Source organism: Archocentrus centrarchus, chromosome 16, assembly GCF_007364275.1.
Source record: "Archocentrus centrarchus isolate MPI-CPG fArcCen1 chromosome 16, fArcCen1, whole genome shotgun sequence".
Classification (NCBI taxonomy): Eukaryota; Metazoa; Chordata; class Actinopteri; order Cichliformes; family Cichlidae; genus Archocentrus; species Archocentrus centrarchus.
In genome coordinates, this window is record NC_044361.1 from 37,299,337 (window position 1) to 37,316,876 (window position 17,540).

The 17,540-nt window shown below is 41.5% G+C and overlaps 1 protein-coding gene across 3 annotated transcripts in view; it reads right to left on the reverse strand.

Annotated features, from left to right (window-relative positions):
• Positions 1-17,540, reverse strand: part of tsnare1 (T-SNARE Domain Containing 1) — a 302,770-nt gene that overhangs the window by 87,652 nt on the left and 197,578 nt on the right. For all 3 annotated transcript variants that reach the window (XM_030750077.1, XM_030750074.1, XM_030750075.1), the window contains exon 10: positions 2,793-2,875. In XM_030750077.1, the coding sequence (XP_030605937.1) occupies positions 2,793-2,875 (83 nt within the window). The remainder of the gene's footprint in view (positions 1-2,792; positions 2,876-17,540) is intronic.

Below are 17,540 nucleotides of genomic sequence, written 5' to 3' on the forward strand. Positions count from 1 at the left end.
ACAACTATCTCTAAGGTTTGCAGACAAGGATCCCGAAAAGAGAAAATATCCAGTGAGCAGCAGTTCTACTACTCATACTGCGTCGAGCTGATAGGAAGGCAACAGTAACTCAAAAAACCACTCATTCCAACCAAAGTATGCAAAAGAGCATCTGTGAACGCACAACACATCGAACCTTGAAGGAGCTAAGAACAGGAAACTGAGGCTACAATTTTCACAGGCTCACCAAAATAAAAGACAATAAAAGATTGGAAAAAGGTTGCCTGGCCTTCCCGGCTACTCCAGGCTACATGCCAATGTATCCTTGGGCAAGATACTTAACCCCAAGTTGCTCTCCGACGCAACCGTCGGAGTGTGAATGTTAGCTAATTAAAAGCACTTAGCTTAATTAATCATGGAAGTGCTTGTATGAATGGGTGTGCATGGGTAAATGTAAAACGTGTTGTATAAGCGCTTTGAGTGCTCAGACTGAGTAGAAAAGCGCTATGTAAGAACTAGTCCATTTACCACTTACCATAAGTCACAATTTCTTCTGCAAAAATAATGGCTGTTTCAAAGGAGAGTAACGCACCATGTCACAAAAGTCAGATCATCTCACACTGGTTTCTTGAAGATGACACTGAGTTCATTGCACCCAAATGGCCCCCACAGTCACAAAATGTCAGTCAAATAGAGCACCTCTGGGACATTGTGGAACAGGAGATTCACGTCACAGATGTGCACCCAACCAATCAAATGCTGAAGAAACCAGTCTGGAATGACCATCTACATGTCTTGACCATCTATCTCTATAATCTTAAATACACAAAGTTGCTGCCATGTGATTGGCTGCTTAAATATTTTCACATGTAATGATGAATACTTTCATTTGTGGCCATGAGTGGACAGACATTAGCTGAATAGGTAAAACTGGATCAAATATATAAAAAAATATGAATTCATTTGTTAGAAAAATAAAATAAAATAAAAAAAATTCCCTGTGTATAGGCCAGGCTTGGGGGTCCACAAATAATACATCAGAGCCTTTAAGTGTCTTGAACAGGATTGATCTGCTTTTGGACCCTGCCCCAAGTGGCCATTCATGGAACTACCACCTTATTTTCAATTTTCAGCTCCTGAGGTTGGTTCTTGGTTGAAACACAAGAATACAGAAATGAACTTTGTGAGATGACACTGAAAAGGTCTGTCAAAGAGAAATAAACTGAAATCTGGGGAAAGCACTAAAAGCAGACAAACCATCATATGAAGTGGAATCATAGACAAACTGTCCAAGTATGTCGCTGTTAGTGTCACGTGGTAGGTAAGCAGTGACAGCAGTAAATAGCAAAATCAGTAAAATTGTGCAATGAGCAGATAATGTGCAGTACAAACTGTTACACATACACAGACTTTGAGATGGGTGAATTGTTTGGATGTGATCCAACTACACACAGATTGCACCAAGGCTATAGATATTTATGCATATGCTGAAAAACCATGTTGCAACTGTCATTAACAGATATATGACAGCTCTGTTTGTCAGTGTTCTCCACAAACGAGACCCGCCATGAGACAGCGATGAGACTGTCTGTCTGACTTTGTGCTTGCCTGTCTGTCTATCTGTCTTCTTCCTTTGTTGTTTTGCTTCTTTTCAACTGCTCTGCCTCTGCAAAGACAGCGGTTGTCGGGATTGGCTGAGAACTAAATTGCTCAGCGCGAGCTCGGTCACAGCTCAGCTCTCCTTGAGATAATGAAATGACAATTAATGAGAAAGCTGCTGCCATTCGCTCATTTGTTCACTTGCGAGTCGAGCAGCAGTATGTAGGGACAGGCAGAAAGCACTGCAGTCATGACAGACATTGGAAAGTGCCCAGCAGTTGTTTTCATATTAAAGCTGCTGTTGAAAATTCATGTGACTATCACAAAATGAAAGTTTAGCCCAGTGGTCAAACTATGACTCAAAGAAAATATAATTTCAATATCAGATTGAAAACAATTTCCAGATAGACTCGTGCCTAAATTTAAATGTCATAAATCATAAAAATATATTCCCCTGTCTGCAGGTAGACATAGATGAAGCTTGGAAGATATGTAACACATGTGGAAAAGGTATATCCTTTATCAACCCAGAGACACTTCAGTCAATACATTATTTACCATAGCCAGGGGCCTACACAGCACAGAGCCAAACAGAGCTCTGGCCTACTGAGATAGTCCCTGACAAAATGGCAGAATACACATATATTTCCTCAAAAAGAAAGAGTGAAAGCAGACCCTTGGGCATCTCATAAAATGTCTCTCCAATATGTGCTGTGAAGTCAAAATTGTAGCCCAAAAACCACATAGAGTGAAAAAATAAATTCTATTTAATTTCCGTCTGCTGTTGCTGCCCGTTAATGCATTTTCCTCCCAAAGTCAATACACTTGTAGAATAAAACATGAAATTATCTTAGTAGAAGTAACATGCTCATGGAATAGGAATTACGTACTGTATGTGGATTTGTGTTTTGAAAAGACTTCGGGCAAGCATTTTATGTTTCTGTCTGTAAATAGTAAATACAATTCATTTAACTGAAGGCAAAAGCTAGTAAAGTATGACATGAAATTACATCATTTCTGTTATTATGCTAGCGGGGGATGTGATAAAGCTGTGTAATCTAGTTAGCAAAGTCCCTGTTTGCATGACTGATCAAGCTAAGCTTCATGTGAGTGCATTACAATGAAAAGGCTCAGTCAAGTACACAAAATGAAAACAGAACAAAATGACTGTGAGGTGAGGAGCACACCGCAGCATGGGAAGGTTCACTGGTTACCTGGTATTGGTTGGCCTTGGCAAGCTCTTGATTGGCTGAATCCACATTAGACGATGCTGTCTGAATGTAATCTTCAATACTGTCTGAGGAAACAAAGAGCACATTGAATTCCTTTTAATATAATAGTTTACAACAATGCAGTCAGCTGGCGCTAGAGTAAAGAAACTAACTACTGATTTGTATATGCTTACGCGTGCATATTGAACAAACATGATAAAGAATATTCATGATATTACTTTAGAAGCACAAATAAGTACCTGACAAAGGAGTACCCACAACATACTTTGTAATACATCATGCCTCAGAGAGCAATGTAGACTGTCTTACAAGCGCTTTAATAACCCTTAAAATGTCATATGATTTTTGGCACAATCTCTCTGCCATCATCATGCTAAAGATTTTCTCAGAAATGTGCAGGTGTCGTTAACAGTCCATTGAAGCTCGCCAGAAGCCGACTGAACAGCCACTGCTCATGCCTTTGGGTCATTCTGTCTTTTTATTTCTTTGTTTTCTTAATGACCTGTTACTTTATAGAACTTTAGAATTAAATAACGAAGTCTCAAAACCAGGTAAAAACAAAATCAGGTTAGATTCCATCTGGGAAATTTTTAGTGTCAGATCTGGACACCCTTCTGCTGTTTCCAAGTAAGTGCTGCTTTCTCATTTGTTACACGTTGAAGTGGCGTCTGAGCAGCCACATTTACGGACAGAATGTCAGCACACAACTATTCAAAATTTCTTTGGCAGGCCCCTTGAGGGTGGCTCCAAATGAGCCAAATGGATCTCTTCTTTGTGCTTTTGGTGCCTTTTGGAGAAGTTTTAATGGAACTATACTAATTATCTGGCCTGCTGTAAGGTTCAAAATATTCAAGAGTACTTCTGTTTTTGTCAAGTGAAATACTACTTAGTATTTATTAGCAGATATTAGCACATATTATGGGTGTGCCTATGGTAACCCCCACTCCAGTCTGAATGACAAAGTGTCCTTGGGCAATATACTGACCCCTAAGTTGCTCTCTGATGTGTTCATTGGCGTGTGAATGTCAGCTAGAAAGTACTTTAGTGTAGAAAAAAGTGCTGGTGTGCACACACGCTGTATAAAGCGCTTTGAGTGCTCAGGTAGAGTAGAAAAGCGCTATATAAGAACCAGTCCACCTTTCTATAGTTTATAGCTAAAACATCCTCTTCTTTTCCATATAAACATTTCATTTGAATGTCAGCACAGCTGAAGCTTGTTAAGATGCAGGTGCTGTCAGCCCACCCTGTGCTAAGCAGGACATGAAAGAAATGCACCCTTCGTGCTGAAACTAGCAGGTAGTTAGTGAACCCGGCAGGAGCTGCTTTCTTAGACTACAGCATAAATTAGTGTTCAGCGGGAAGACATGTTACATCTTCATCTAAAAGAGTAATCTGTCAAACAAAAGGTCACAAAGTCAGCAGTTAGTGAGCTTTTGAAGTGGGCCTTTAGGTGTGGCATTTAAGTTGAAATGTCCTATAATCCCCTATTATAAGCTGTGTTTACATCAAAGCCACAAGTACTGTAATTACTGTACTGAAGCTTTCAGTTATGTTGATATTAGCTTTACAAAAAAAAAAAATAGAGAGAATTTTTTTGTATTTTCAGAGAATTCATGGAGGGAGGAAGAGGGAGAAAGTAAAAAAGTACCTTATTGTACATTTAGGGGTACAAAGGCTTCTCACTGCAGCAACAGCTGTACTGTTGTTTTACTCTTGGATGTGTGTAGAGACAGAAATATGATGAAGCAGGAAAAGAGACAAACCAGGACACAGCTCATAGAGAGATGTATGTTCCAATAAGCTGAGAAATGTAAAATGCTGATTTTGCATTTCTCAGCATTGTAAGTTGTTACCATAATACCCAGTATAGGCTGTTTGGTTTTTGAATACAGAGACTGCTGGGTCCATCTTTCCATCATCATGGGATGGTAAAGGGTAGTTGAAGATTTAGTCACTCTTGTTTTCAGTCACTGCAGCCCTTACTCTTTACATAACTCACAAAATAGTTAAAAGAATTGTCTCAAGTCTTGCAATGTATGTGGTGATTCAAATATATTACTAAGTAACTTATTACTGCTTTTGTTGGCCTGTTTCATTTCATGAGCCTGCTGCACATGTGTAGCAGCAGTCCAACTGTTGCTGATTCTCATCACACATTTATATTTACTACATGATTCCTTCTGTATCCCTTCAGAGTCTGGATGATTTCAGCATTAATTTACAATATAGGGGGAAAAAAGTAAAACATAAAAATATTAAAAAATAAAATAAAATAAACACACACACGCCTACACACACAGGTAAAGTATACTCACCCTCAAAAATAAAGGAACACTTTTTAATCACAATATAGCATCAAATCGATTAAACTACTGGGTATTATTTTAAGTTGCTGCAATGAAATTTTGCCAAAATGGACTAGCCTGTGTATCATCTCCTCCGTGAACTGCCGTCTTATTGTGGTGGAGGGTTTTGTGTGTTCCAGTGATCCCAGTGTATCACAAAAGTGAGTACACCCCTCACAAATCTGCAGATATTTAAGTATATCTTTTCATGGGACAACACTGACAAAATGACACTTTGACACAATGAAAAGTAGTCTGTGTGCAGCTTATTTAACAGTGTCAATTTATTCTTCCCTCAGAATAACTCAGTATACAGCCATTAATGTCTAAACCAGCGGCAACAAAAGTGAGTACAACCCTAAGAGACTACACCTGTAAATGTCCAAATTGAACAGTTCTTGTCATTTCCCCTCCAAAATGTCATGTGACTCGTTATTGTTACTAGGTCTCAGGTGTGCATAGGGAGCAGGTGTGTTCAATTTTGTAGTACAGCTCTCACACTCTCTCATACTGGTCACTGAAAGTTCCAACATGGCCCCTCGTGGCAAAGAACTCTGTGAGGATCTTAAAAGAAGAATTGTTGCTCTACATGAAGACTGTTATATAAGGTGCACACAGACTACTTTTCATTGTGTCAAAGTGTCATTTTGCCAGTTTTGTCCCATGACAAGATATACTTAAATATATGCAGGCATGTGAGGGGTGTACTCACTTTTGTGATGCACTGTATGTTGTCTGAGGGCTTGTGCCCCTGGCAGGGTCCCCCATTGCCCTCCTGGGTGAGGGGCCAAACAAAGAGCAATTCCAACGGCCCTTATGGAAGAGTCACCAACGAAACTGTTAATGCTAGGGTTACCGGGGCTCCAGTATGGAGCCAGGCCTGGCGAGGTAGCTTGAGGGAGAGCGTCTGGTGTCCAGCCAAGTGCAGCCCAAACAGGAGACATGGGCCCGCCCTCCTGTAGGCCCACCACCCACAGGAGGCATCATAGGGGTTGGGTGCAATGTGTGTTTGGTGGTGGCCAAGGGCAGAGGCCCTGATGGACCAATCCCTGGCTATAAAGACTGGCTATTAGGACATGGAATGTCATCTCTCTGGCAGGGAAGGAACCTCAGCTAGTGAGTGGGGTTGAGAGATACCAGCTAGATATAGTCGGGCTCACCTCAACGCATCGCCTGGGCTCTGGAACCAGTCTCCTGGAGAGGGGCTGGACTCTGTTCCAGCCTGGAGTTGCCCTCTGTGAGAGGAGATGAGTTGGGGTGGATATTCTTGTATCCCCTTGGCTGGTACATTGGAGTTTTCACCGGTATACTAGAGGGTTGTGTCCCTGCACCTTCAGGGTGGGGGACAGGTCCTGACTGTTGTTTGCGCTTGTGCACCAAATGACAGTTCAGAGTACCTAGGCTTGTTGGAGTCAGCGGCTGCTCGGGGGTGCTCCATGCAGTGACTCCATTGTCCTACTGGGAGAATTCAACACTCAAGTGGGCAATGACAGCGAGACCTGGAGCGGCGTGATTGGGGGAACGGCCTGCCCGATCTGAACCCAAATGGTGTCTTGTTATTGGACTTCAGTGCAAACTACAGTTTGTCTATAATGAACACCATGTTCAAACATAAGGATGTCCATAAGTGCACATGACACCCTAGGTTGCAGGTTGATGATTGATTTTGTAATCATATCATCAGAGCTGCGGCCGTATGTTCTGAACACTTGGCTGAAGAGAGGAGCTGAGCTTTCAACTGATCACCACCTCGTGGTGAGTTGGATCAGGTGGCGGGGGAAAATGCTGGACAGACCCGGTGTGCCTAAACATATTGTGACAGTGTGCTGGGAATGCCTGGCAGAGGCCGCAGTCCGTGAGCTCTTCAACTCCCACCTCTGGCAGAACTTCAACAGCATTCTGAGGGAGGCAGAAGACATTGAGTCAAAATGCACCATGTTTCACACCTCCACTGTTCAAGCTGCTACTCAGAGCTGTGGATGCAAGGTGGTTGGTGCCTGTCGTGGTAATCCCCAAAACAGATGGTGGTCACCAGAGGTGACGGGAGCCATCAAGTTGAAGATGGAGTCCTATTGGGCTTGTTTAACTTGTGGGACTCCGGAGGCTGCTGACGGGTATCAGCAGACCAAGCGGAATTCGGCTCGGGTGGTGGCTAAAGCAAGAAACTGGGTAGGGGAGGAGATTGCTGACGCCACAGGAAAAAAGACTTTCGGATGGTGTAATGGTGTGGAGTTGGAGATGTGTTCGACTAACTGATCACAGATCATTTCCTCTGTCTTATCATTAAAGTCATGTTTGGAAGCAAGGTCACGTAAGGCAGTCACATACTGCTCAACTGTCTCATGTGGTGCTTGTATTCGCTTTCTGAAGGCATGCCGTTCTATAACAATGTTGACTTTGGGCGAGAAGTGTTTTTCCAAAGCAGCAACAGCAGAAGAAAATGTGTTACCTGTGTTAGGCAGTGGAAAGTTCATTGTCCCTCAGCTCTTAAGCAGTGTAATAATGTCACTCTCTTTTGGGCATCAGGCCAAGCATTCCCTGTTGCATTAATTACCAGCAAGTAATTGTTGAACATACGCAACCACATGTTGAATGGTAAAGCAGGTTCTTCTGGGCAGGGTAAAAACAAGGGTGGTGGATGAGCCTTAGCAGCCATGCTAATTCAGCAGGAAAAAAAAAACCTTGGCAGAAAAAACAAACGCAGGATCCCTCGTCGCCAATTTGTAGTGGTCTGACAAGTAAAGCACGTTCTTGTATAATTCAGTGCATTTATTCAACGTAGCACATCAGACACAAAACTAAACGAAGGAGCCAGTACCTTAATGTGTATGTAAACATTCTCATTCTCACTCAGCTTACCGTTTTCATTTCACTTCTTTTCAGCAGCTCCACCTAGTGGCAAGGAGTGGCATGACACTACATAACACAACAGACGGCCTCGAAGCAATTCTGGCAAACCATCAGGTGACTTATAAGGGGAAAGTGGTGTTCTACAGTCTATAGTGCAGGTGGAGATCTGCTGACTTCGAATGAGGCAGTAGCCAGGCAGTGGAAGCACTACGTTTAAGACCTTAATCTCACTGACACGCCTTCTGTATTGAAAGCAGAGTCTGGCGATGAGTGGGATGACTCGCCCATCACTGGGGGTGAGGTCACTGAGGTGTTTAAACAACTCCTTAGTGGCAGGGCCCCTGGGGTGGATGAGATTTGCCCTGAGTTCCTGAAAGCTCTGGATGTTGTAGGGGTGTCTTGGTTGACACGCTTCTGCAACATCGCATGGAGATCTGGGACAGTGCCAGTGGATTGGCAGTTCAGGGTGGTGGTCCTTATCTTTAAGATGGGAGACTGAAGAGCGTGCTCCAACTTTCAGGGGATTACACTCCTCAGCCTCCCCCAGTAAGGTCTATGCCAGGATGCTAGAAAGGAGGGTTCGTCCATTAGTCGAACCTCAGATTCAAGAGTAACAATGCAGTTTTCGCCTGGTCACAGATTGCTGGACCAGCTCTTCATCCTCTTGAGCATATTCGAGTGTGCCTGGGAGTTTGCCCATTCAGTTTACATGTGTTTTGTGGACTTGGAGAAGGCATTTAACTCAGGGTATCTTGTGGGAGGTGCTGCAGAAATATGGGGTGTCTGGCCCATTGTTGCGAGACATTCAGTCCTTGTACAATTGCAGCAAGAGCTTAGTCCGTATTGCCAGCAATAAGTCAGATTCATTTCCTGTGGGTGTTGGACGCTGCCAATTCTGCCTTTTGTCACCGATTGTGTTCATAATTTTTATGGATAAAATTTCTAGGTGTAGCCAAGTGGTGGGAGGCTTCTGCCGTGGTGGCCTCAAAATCTCATCTCTGCTCTTTGTGAATGATGCAATTCTGTGAGCGTCATCAGGTGGTTGCCTCCAGCTCACAGTGGAATGGTTCACAGCTGAGTGTGAAGCGGCTGGCATGAGAATTAGCACCTCTAAGTCTGAGGCCATGGTCCTCAGCAAGAAAAGGTTGGAGTGCCCTCTCCAGCTCAGGTACGAGTTGCTGCTCCAGGTGGAGGAGTTTAAGTCACTCGACGTCTTGCTCACGAGTGATGGACAAAGGGAGTGGGAGATTGACAGATGGATCAGGGCTGCATCTACAGTGATGTGGACACTGCTCTGGTCTGTCATGGTAAAGAGGGAGCTGAGTGTGAAAGTGAAGCTGTCAATTTACTGGTCAATCTCCATCCCTACCCTCATCTATGGTCATGAGCTTTGGGTAGTGACCAAAAAAATGAGATCGCAAACACAAGTGGCAGAAGAAAATGAGCTTCCTCCAAAGGGTGGATGACTTCTCGCTTAGATATAGGGTGAGGAATGCGGCCATTTGGGACGGACTCAAAGTAGAGCCACTGCTCCTCATTGAAAGGAGCCTGTTGAGGTGGTTTGAGCATCTGACTAGGATGCCCAGGAGTCATCCTAGTCAGATCCACCGGGAGGAGGCACTGGGGCAGACCCAGGACACACTGGAGAGATTATCTCGGCTGGCCTGGGAACACCTTGGGGTCCCCCAGATGAGTTGGAGGAGATGGCTGGGCAGACGGAGGCCAGGGATTCTCTGCTGCAAAAATGCTGCATCATTTTTTTCACTTTGATTTTTGGGGTGTCTTTGAATTCAGCCTCTGTAGGTTGGTCATTTTCATTTCCATCAAACAATGTGGCTTCCTTTCATTCCCAACACAACACACTATATCAGTATCGATATCCACCATCTGATGTGATGTGATCTGATGTGTTTGCAAAGTGTTCCTTTAATTTTTTTAACAGTTCATATTTCATCAACAAAAAGAGCAGAAAGTTAGTTTTTTAACACTACTTTATGACACACTGATTGTGGAACATTTTTTCTTCTGCAGAGATAATGTTGAAGTAGTGAGTCTTCATTGTTACTCTGCACACACAGCCAATTGTGTCTTGCTATTGTAGCAGTTTTCGACCGGTAAAACCCAGGGAAACACTGCTACAATAGCACGTCCTCCTCTTTTAAGCCTCAATAAATAGATGTAAATGGGATGAGAGAATGTGTTTAATGAAGTGGATGGTTCAAAATATTTGGTAACACCACAGTTACCCACATATATTTACAGCTGTCTGATAATGATTGTTTTGTGTGATGAGCACAAAAAGGCTGTAGCTTGCTCATAGATGTGGCTTGTGTTTAAGGCTTCAGTGGCCCCTTATAATTACTGCACCAGTTGAGCTTGTAGAGAATTAATGATTGGACTTAACAAGAGGAGGAGGTTGGGTGAATGAATTACGCTGATTGACTAAATGCATTTGCTCAGTAATGGTGAGTTTGAGAAGGTGATGAATACATGCTTAGATTCTCCAGCTTAAGGAGTAAACCTGATTAATGAACTCACTGATTCTTTCACTTTTTTCCTCTGCTCAAAATATGTTCTTTGACCTTTGTGAGTGATATTGGGTTTTAAAAAGGTAACTTAAAATAAATCTACTTGTCTAAGATAATAAGTAAAATGTGGTGTGTGCCAGGGTTTAAATGCAGTTTTAGAAATGCTAGATCAACAAAAGGGCATAGCAGGCAACTGCCCTGGCGGCAAGGGACCACTAATGATCCCAAATGCCTCAGATACACTGGATGTGTATTAGTTCTTGGCAATTTTAATAATTTCACCAGAATTTTGAAAAGCACTCTCATTCCAGGATGTAATATAATGCCACAAGGCAGTTCGTGATACAGTCATGACCTTTGTCATTTATTATTAATAATGTTGCTGTACCATTAAACGTCATCTTGTCTTTCACACCAGAGACCTGAGTTCAAGTCATATGTGTCACAGTTTTTCACCCATCATTTGAATGATTTTTAAATATGTCATTAATTATAAATATGCCACTTGTGAGTTTCAGGCACTGGGTTAGATTTAGAAAAATGTCATGGTTTGGGTTAAAATAAAATGGTTGTCACATCTTTGTAAACATTTTCCTGGTTGCAATGGTGATACCTCCCTACCTTCTCTACAAAAATATATTAATCTGACATGAAATGCATTACTTGCAAATTATTGTGTACTGACAAAACAAAACGGTAACAATTTGTGTCAATGATCACAAAAATACAGATTTATGTTTCACGACTATTTCATGATCACTGAGAGAATGGGCTGCAAGGACACAAAACCGAATGAGAATCATTTATATGGAGATCTAAATAGTAAACACATGTAATATTTTGGTCTCTGTATACCTGGAGCAGGTGTTTTGATCGCAACCATTTCACCATAAAATGTACATTAAAAGACACGTTTCCATTTTTCAAAGGCCAGATGTGGTGTGGACATCTTCTTAGAGTTCATTTTTAAATAATTTACTTTAGACCTCTAACCAACAGAAAGTTGCTCAGTGGGTAAACATGAATTCACAGCTGAAATGAGGAAGGATTCAAGTCTTTTTTGATAGCATTTAAAAATCTGCTGACCAGATTTAGCCCATAAAACATCCTCCATGGTTCTTGGAGATTTTGATTCATAAATTTGTTTTTAATTTATTCACACTGTGATGGCAACACTTTGCACCCACACAACTATAAAGTTGGTAATTCCATGCACCAGTTTTCACTCATTGCACATGCTGATGATGATGCTTTGATTCCAAATATCATACTGTTATTTGGCATATTCTGAAATACAGTAGTTCTCATTCATAATTATCCATCCACTTCATGCTGTACCAGTGCCACTTGCAACAGCCCCAACACATGATGCTACCACCACCATACTTGGCGGTTGGTAGGGTGTTCTTAGGTTTGAAATGCTCACCATTACTCCTCCGAAAATACCCCTTGTCATTGTGGCCAAATAGCTCAATTTTTGCCTTGTCTGACTGCAAAACCTGTCTCCAAAAGGCATTTGGCTTGTCCATGTGGGGAGCTGCAAATTTCAGTTGATCTTGAAGGTGATTTTGGAGCAGAGGCTTCTTTCTTGGTCGTTATCCTCTTAGTCCATGGCAATGCAAAACTCTCTTGACTGTGGACAGTGATGCTGGTGTTCCAGCAGTTCCCAGTTCATGGTATGCTTGAGCCTTGGTGGTTTCTTGGTTGTTCCTGAACATCCAAACCATTTTCCTGTCATTTGAGTGTGACAGTTTGGATCTTCCTCCAGACATTGGTGAAGTAGTGATGATTTTAGAATCTGCAGTTTAGAAATGACACCCAGCGATCTTCCCAACTTGTGTAAATCTGCAATTCTCCTTCTTAGATCTTTATTCAGTTTCTTGGACTTTCCAAAAATTTACCAGTAGTCAATCATGATCACTAACGACAAGTTAATAGGCCCTCTTTTTGTTAATCATTAAAGATCTATGCTGTACAATGATTCCACCCTGGAAAAAGAACAGTTCAAAGAAATAATTAAATGCACCAAATCAACATGACATTCATGCCCATGATGAATGTATGCAAACATCTGACCACAACTGTCACTATCTATCTATCTGTGGAAGAATTGTAGTAAATACATAAATGAATGTTATCACATTAATCAATTGGTGTATGTTATTTATACAAATTCATATTAACTGATGGCACTTGTTATATTTTGTTTAACAGCAGCTAATGAAGTTCCATAATTTAAGGTGTGTAATATAAATCACACCTCGTCTCCTAAAGCATTTCCCCGTCTAAGCCTAAACAAGTGTGTTTATTATTTTTTTGTCTTTTTCTCTCTCTAACATTCTCAGCAAAGGAACCACAAGGAGGATTCAGCCTGAAGACTCCCTGCATTGAGATAACACCATGACCCTGAGATTCATCTCCCTGAGTTTTTCAAGCTTATATTTAATAAACATTATGCTTTCCACTAAATATCAAACAAACATAGATCTGGTGTATAAAAGAAAAGCCTGCATGAATGGGACACAAAAGTGCTAATCCTCCCTTTTTAGCCTATTCTTTTCTTTGTGTTACCTGCCCGCCCCACCCCCCATGCCTTCACAAGACAATCACATATTATTTCTATCTATCACTACACCAAGAAATCCTTGTTTAAAAAAAAAAAAAAAAAAAAAAAGGTCCAGAGGCAATTTTACTGCATCTCTTTTAATGGGAAGAGGTGCATTATTGCCTGGCTCTGTAATGCTCAGATTGGACCTCTGCTTTGGTGTAATGCCTGTGAACTCTTCAGTCTTTCACAGAGTCCTCGTCCATTTATCCCTTCATCCATTCAGGTAAAATCACACTGTGTTCCTCTACTTTCCATGTCCAAAATACCATATCCACAGTCTTTCACATGCAAATGATAAAGTTGAAAAAAAGAAAACAGTACCTCATTCATAAGCTGAATAAACCTGAGATGTAGCAGAATTTGCAAACAGAAATACTAAATGTGGCAGAACGAAGTGTTCAGTTCATTCTATATTTGAGTGAGAGTTGACATAGCGGGGTGCTGGCCCACGGCACAATCCAATCAAAATTTGAAAGAGCAGTATGTGACTGAGAGTACTTTCACAGCTGTGCTCTCTACTCTAGTTAACTTGGATTTTTATTTACTCCAAGTGACATCTTCTGGGACAAAAAAAAGTGAAGGCAATGCAAAGCGTGAAAAACTGCAGAACCTCTACTGGACACTTGGGGCTGGCATCAAGTGTGAGGTTCCCACACTAAAATGCCAACCTGCAAAGCTAAAATAAACATGTGATACAAAAAATTTAACATATGGTATCTATCTACGTAGCTTACATGCCTGTTGATGAAAACTCCTCTTTCTTAGTACCTGGTTTTTCCATTACGTACATTGTGTTTTTGCTTATTTTTACTGGCTCTGTTGAATATCATAGTCAATTATGAATGCACTATGCTAACAGATTTAACTAGACAGTGCTGGTGTCAGCTAATAAGTATTTTATTCCTTTAGTATACACAGTTTGTAACTGTGGTTCAAATTTAATACTTACAAACACTGTTATGAGTCTCTAAGTGCATTCAGACTATGAAAAATGGCTAGAGAAATGGCTCTATGAGATGCTCTGTGACTGAATGTCAAAAAGTTGAGTGTGTGACACTGTAAACCTCCCACTCTTAATTTTTTATGTACTGGAAATAGTGGAACTACCAAATAATTTACAGACTGTAGCAGGCGGATACTTCATCAGCATTGATGATGGTGCCTGTGTTGGCTCGCCTCAAAATCATATCACTATATTTTAACGAAATTTGCAGTAATAATTATGACCATATAGAACAAAGAAATATTGGTGACAGTAGCTGTCAGACAGCAGCATTTATTAGTATAAACTAAATGAACAACATTTTTCTTTCCTTTTTGCCCAATAATGTACTATTATTGATGACTACATAATTCGAGGTTTTAATCTATTATCATGAGGTGCCAGCAGCACCATATTGCAACAGTAATGACACAGCGTTATATCCAGTGACACAGCATAAGTCAAATCTAAGCATAAAACATAGCCTAGGTAGTATTTTCCTGGAAATTTTAAGTAAAACTATAACATAAACTCTTAAAACCTTAGTTTAACTATATCTAAGGCAACTAAGTTAACTAAAATTAACATTTCTACCTGGGATCTTGTATGTTGGGTCACGCTTCTTAACCAGTTGCTTAAATCCCTCCTTTACCACACATCAATAATGTCCATCCACGATGCTCTTCCTGTCATATGGAGAGCATCTTGCGGGTACTCCAGAGATGCTGGTTGAGCCATTTGTTTACTTTTGGGTTACACATCACCAGCTGCTAGTATCTGCATACCTGCTATATGCAATGGTATGCATGCTTATGCCTCAAGTGGTGATTTGTTGGCTCCACCTTTTAGTGGGAACAGTTTTCTTGCATATTTTGCAAAGTCCACAGTTAATGAAATAATGACAAAATAGGGAAAAATTACCCCTAAAAAGTAGTTTTACGTCCAGAATATCATTTACACGTCTGCATGTTAGCCAGCCTAATTAAGACTAGTACATCGTAGAAAGGGGCAAACAATGAAAGAACACAACAAAACAAATATATATGATCCATTCTTGCAGAGGTAGGGTAATCCAGTCTTGGACTGACTCTAAAGGGTATTTAAAGGGTATCCACATTAGCCTGATTGAAGGCAGAAAACAAAAGGACACTGTAACAAAAAGGCAGCAGTTAGCAAAAGTTATTGCTCCCCATTCTTCCTAGAAAACGTCATCACACACATCTGCATTAAGTACTCGCACTTTTTGCTCCATAAAATAGCGCTACTAATCCAGAGTACTTATAGACAGACAAGGGTTTTATTTGTTTATTTTAAATATTTATTTGTTGTTTTTTTGCTTGTTTTTTTTATACACAAAGCTACCCTCATGGTCTGCACTGTACTGTTTTTCCTGACATTAGGAATGTTTGTCTTTTTTTGTCTTTCTTCTTTCATTTTCAAGTTCCCCCAAAATGTTTGGGGGGGGGGTTGAGATTTGGCCAGTGTGGACAAGTTGATAACAATGAGCTCTTCTTGGTCTTGGGTTTGAAATAGTTCTTCAAATCTTTGAGTTATGAATATGACTCCTTCTCCACAGAAATACAAACCAGAGTGCTGCCTCTCTTTAATCAGGATGGAGTCTTGAATACTCTCATCCAAATGTTTCACTATGGGTCTGGTGCATTATTGTATGATCTCTCTCTCAAGTTGGTCTCCTTCCCTACATTCTTCTGTTACTACCAATAATCTCAAAATTGGATTAATCAGTAAATAGGACTTTCTTCCATTACAGAAGGTGAAATGCTTGTAGGTCTTTACAGACACTATGCATCCTTTGAGCTCACTATTAGACTGTCTTCTTTTGACAGAACTACACTATATTGCCAAAAGTATTTGCTCATCTGCCTTCACACACATATGAACTTGAGTGACATCCCATTCTTAATCCACAGGGTTTAATAAGATGTCAGCCCACCATTTGCAGCTATAACAGCTTCAACTCTTCTGGGAAGGCTTTCCACAGGTTTAGGAGTCTGTTTATGGGAATTTTGGGCCATTCTTCCAGAAGTACATTTGTGAGGTCAGACACTGATGTTGGAGAGAAGGTCTGGCTCACAGTCTCCACTCTAATTCATTCAAAAGGTGTTCTCTCAGGTTGAGGTCAGGACTCTGTGCAGGCCAGTCAAGTTCTTCCACACCAAACTTGATCATCCATGTCTTCATCGACCTTGCTTTGTGCACTGGTGTGCAGCCATTTTGGAACAGTAAGGGGCCATTCCCAAACTGTTCCCACAAAGATGGGAGCATCAAATTGTCCAAAATATCTTTTCATGCTGAAGCATTAAGAGTTCCTTTTATTGGAACTAAGGGGCCAAGCCCAATTCCTGAGAAACATCCCCACACCATAATCCCCTCTCGACCAAACTTTACACTTGGTACAGTGCAGTCAGACAAGTACCATTCTCCTGGCCACCGCCAAACCCAGACTCGTCCATCAGAGTGCCAGATGGAGAAGTGTGATTCGTCACTCCAGAGAACGGAGAATACGTCTCCACTGCTCTAGAGTTTTATCCTGGCCCCACCACCCCCAACAATGGCTGCCCCTACCTGAGCGTGGTTCTGCTGGAGGGTTCATCTTGTTAAAAGGGAGTTTTTCCTTCCCACTGTTGCCAAGTGGGCTGTTACACAATCTCATCCAACATTTGGTAAGTCAGACCAGGATGCCATCTTTCTGATATCTAAATATAAACAAAGACTGAAACAGGATGTTCCAGTTCCAAGGGTGGTGGCACGCTGGACGGACCAATTGGTGGCCGCTCTACAGGACGCTCTGGATGATGTAGACTGGGACGTGTTTCACCGCGGCACTGATGATATCAACAAGTTTACAGAAGCAGTAGTAGAGTTCACTGGGAAATTGGTGGATGATACAGTCCCAAGAATCACCATCAAATCATTTTCCAAACAGAAGACAAGGTTGTGACAACTATTTGTGACACTTTGAACTCTCGTGCTCATCAGTGGGAACATGGACGACTACAAATCCACGACATATGGCGCATGCAGAGTGGTGAGGGAGGCAAAACAGCACTATGGGAAGAAACTAGAATCCCAGTTCCAACAGAGTGTCTCAAGATCCCTGTGGCAGGGACTACAGATGATCATGGATCACAGGAGCAGACCTTCCGGACTGATAAACGTGGCCGAGTCTCTGGTGAATAAACTTAACAACTTCTACACTCGCTTTGATGCTGCAACCGGTGGTGCTAATGGTAGTGCTAGTGCTAATGGTGCTAATAGCACTGACAATGTAGCTGACAGAATGTGTGAAGAGCCCACTATCACAGAGAAGCATGTAAGGAGAGTATTCAAGACGATGAATACCAGGAGGGGTAATTATGTTAAAATGCTATTTGTCGTCTACAGTTCAGCTTTTAA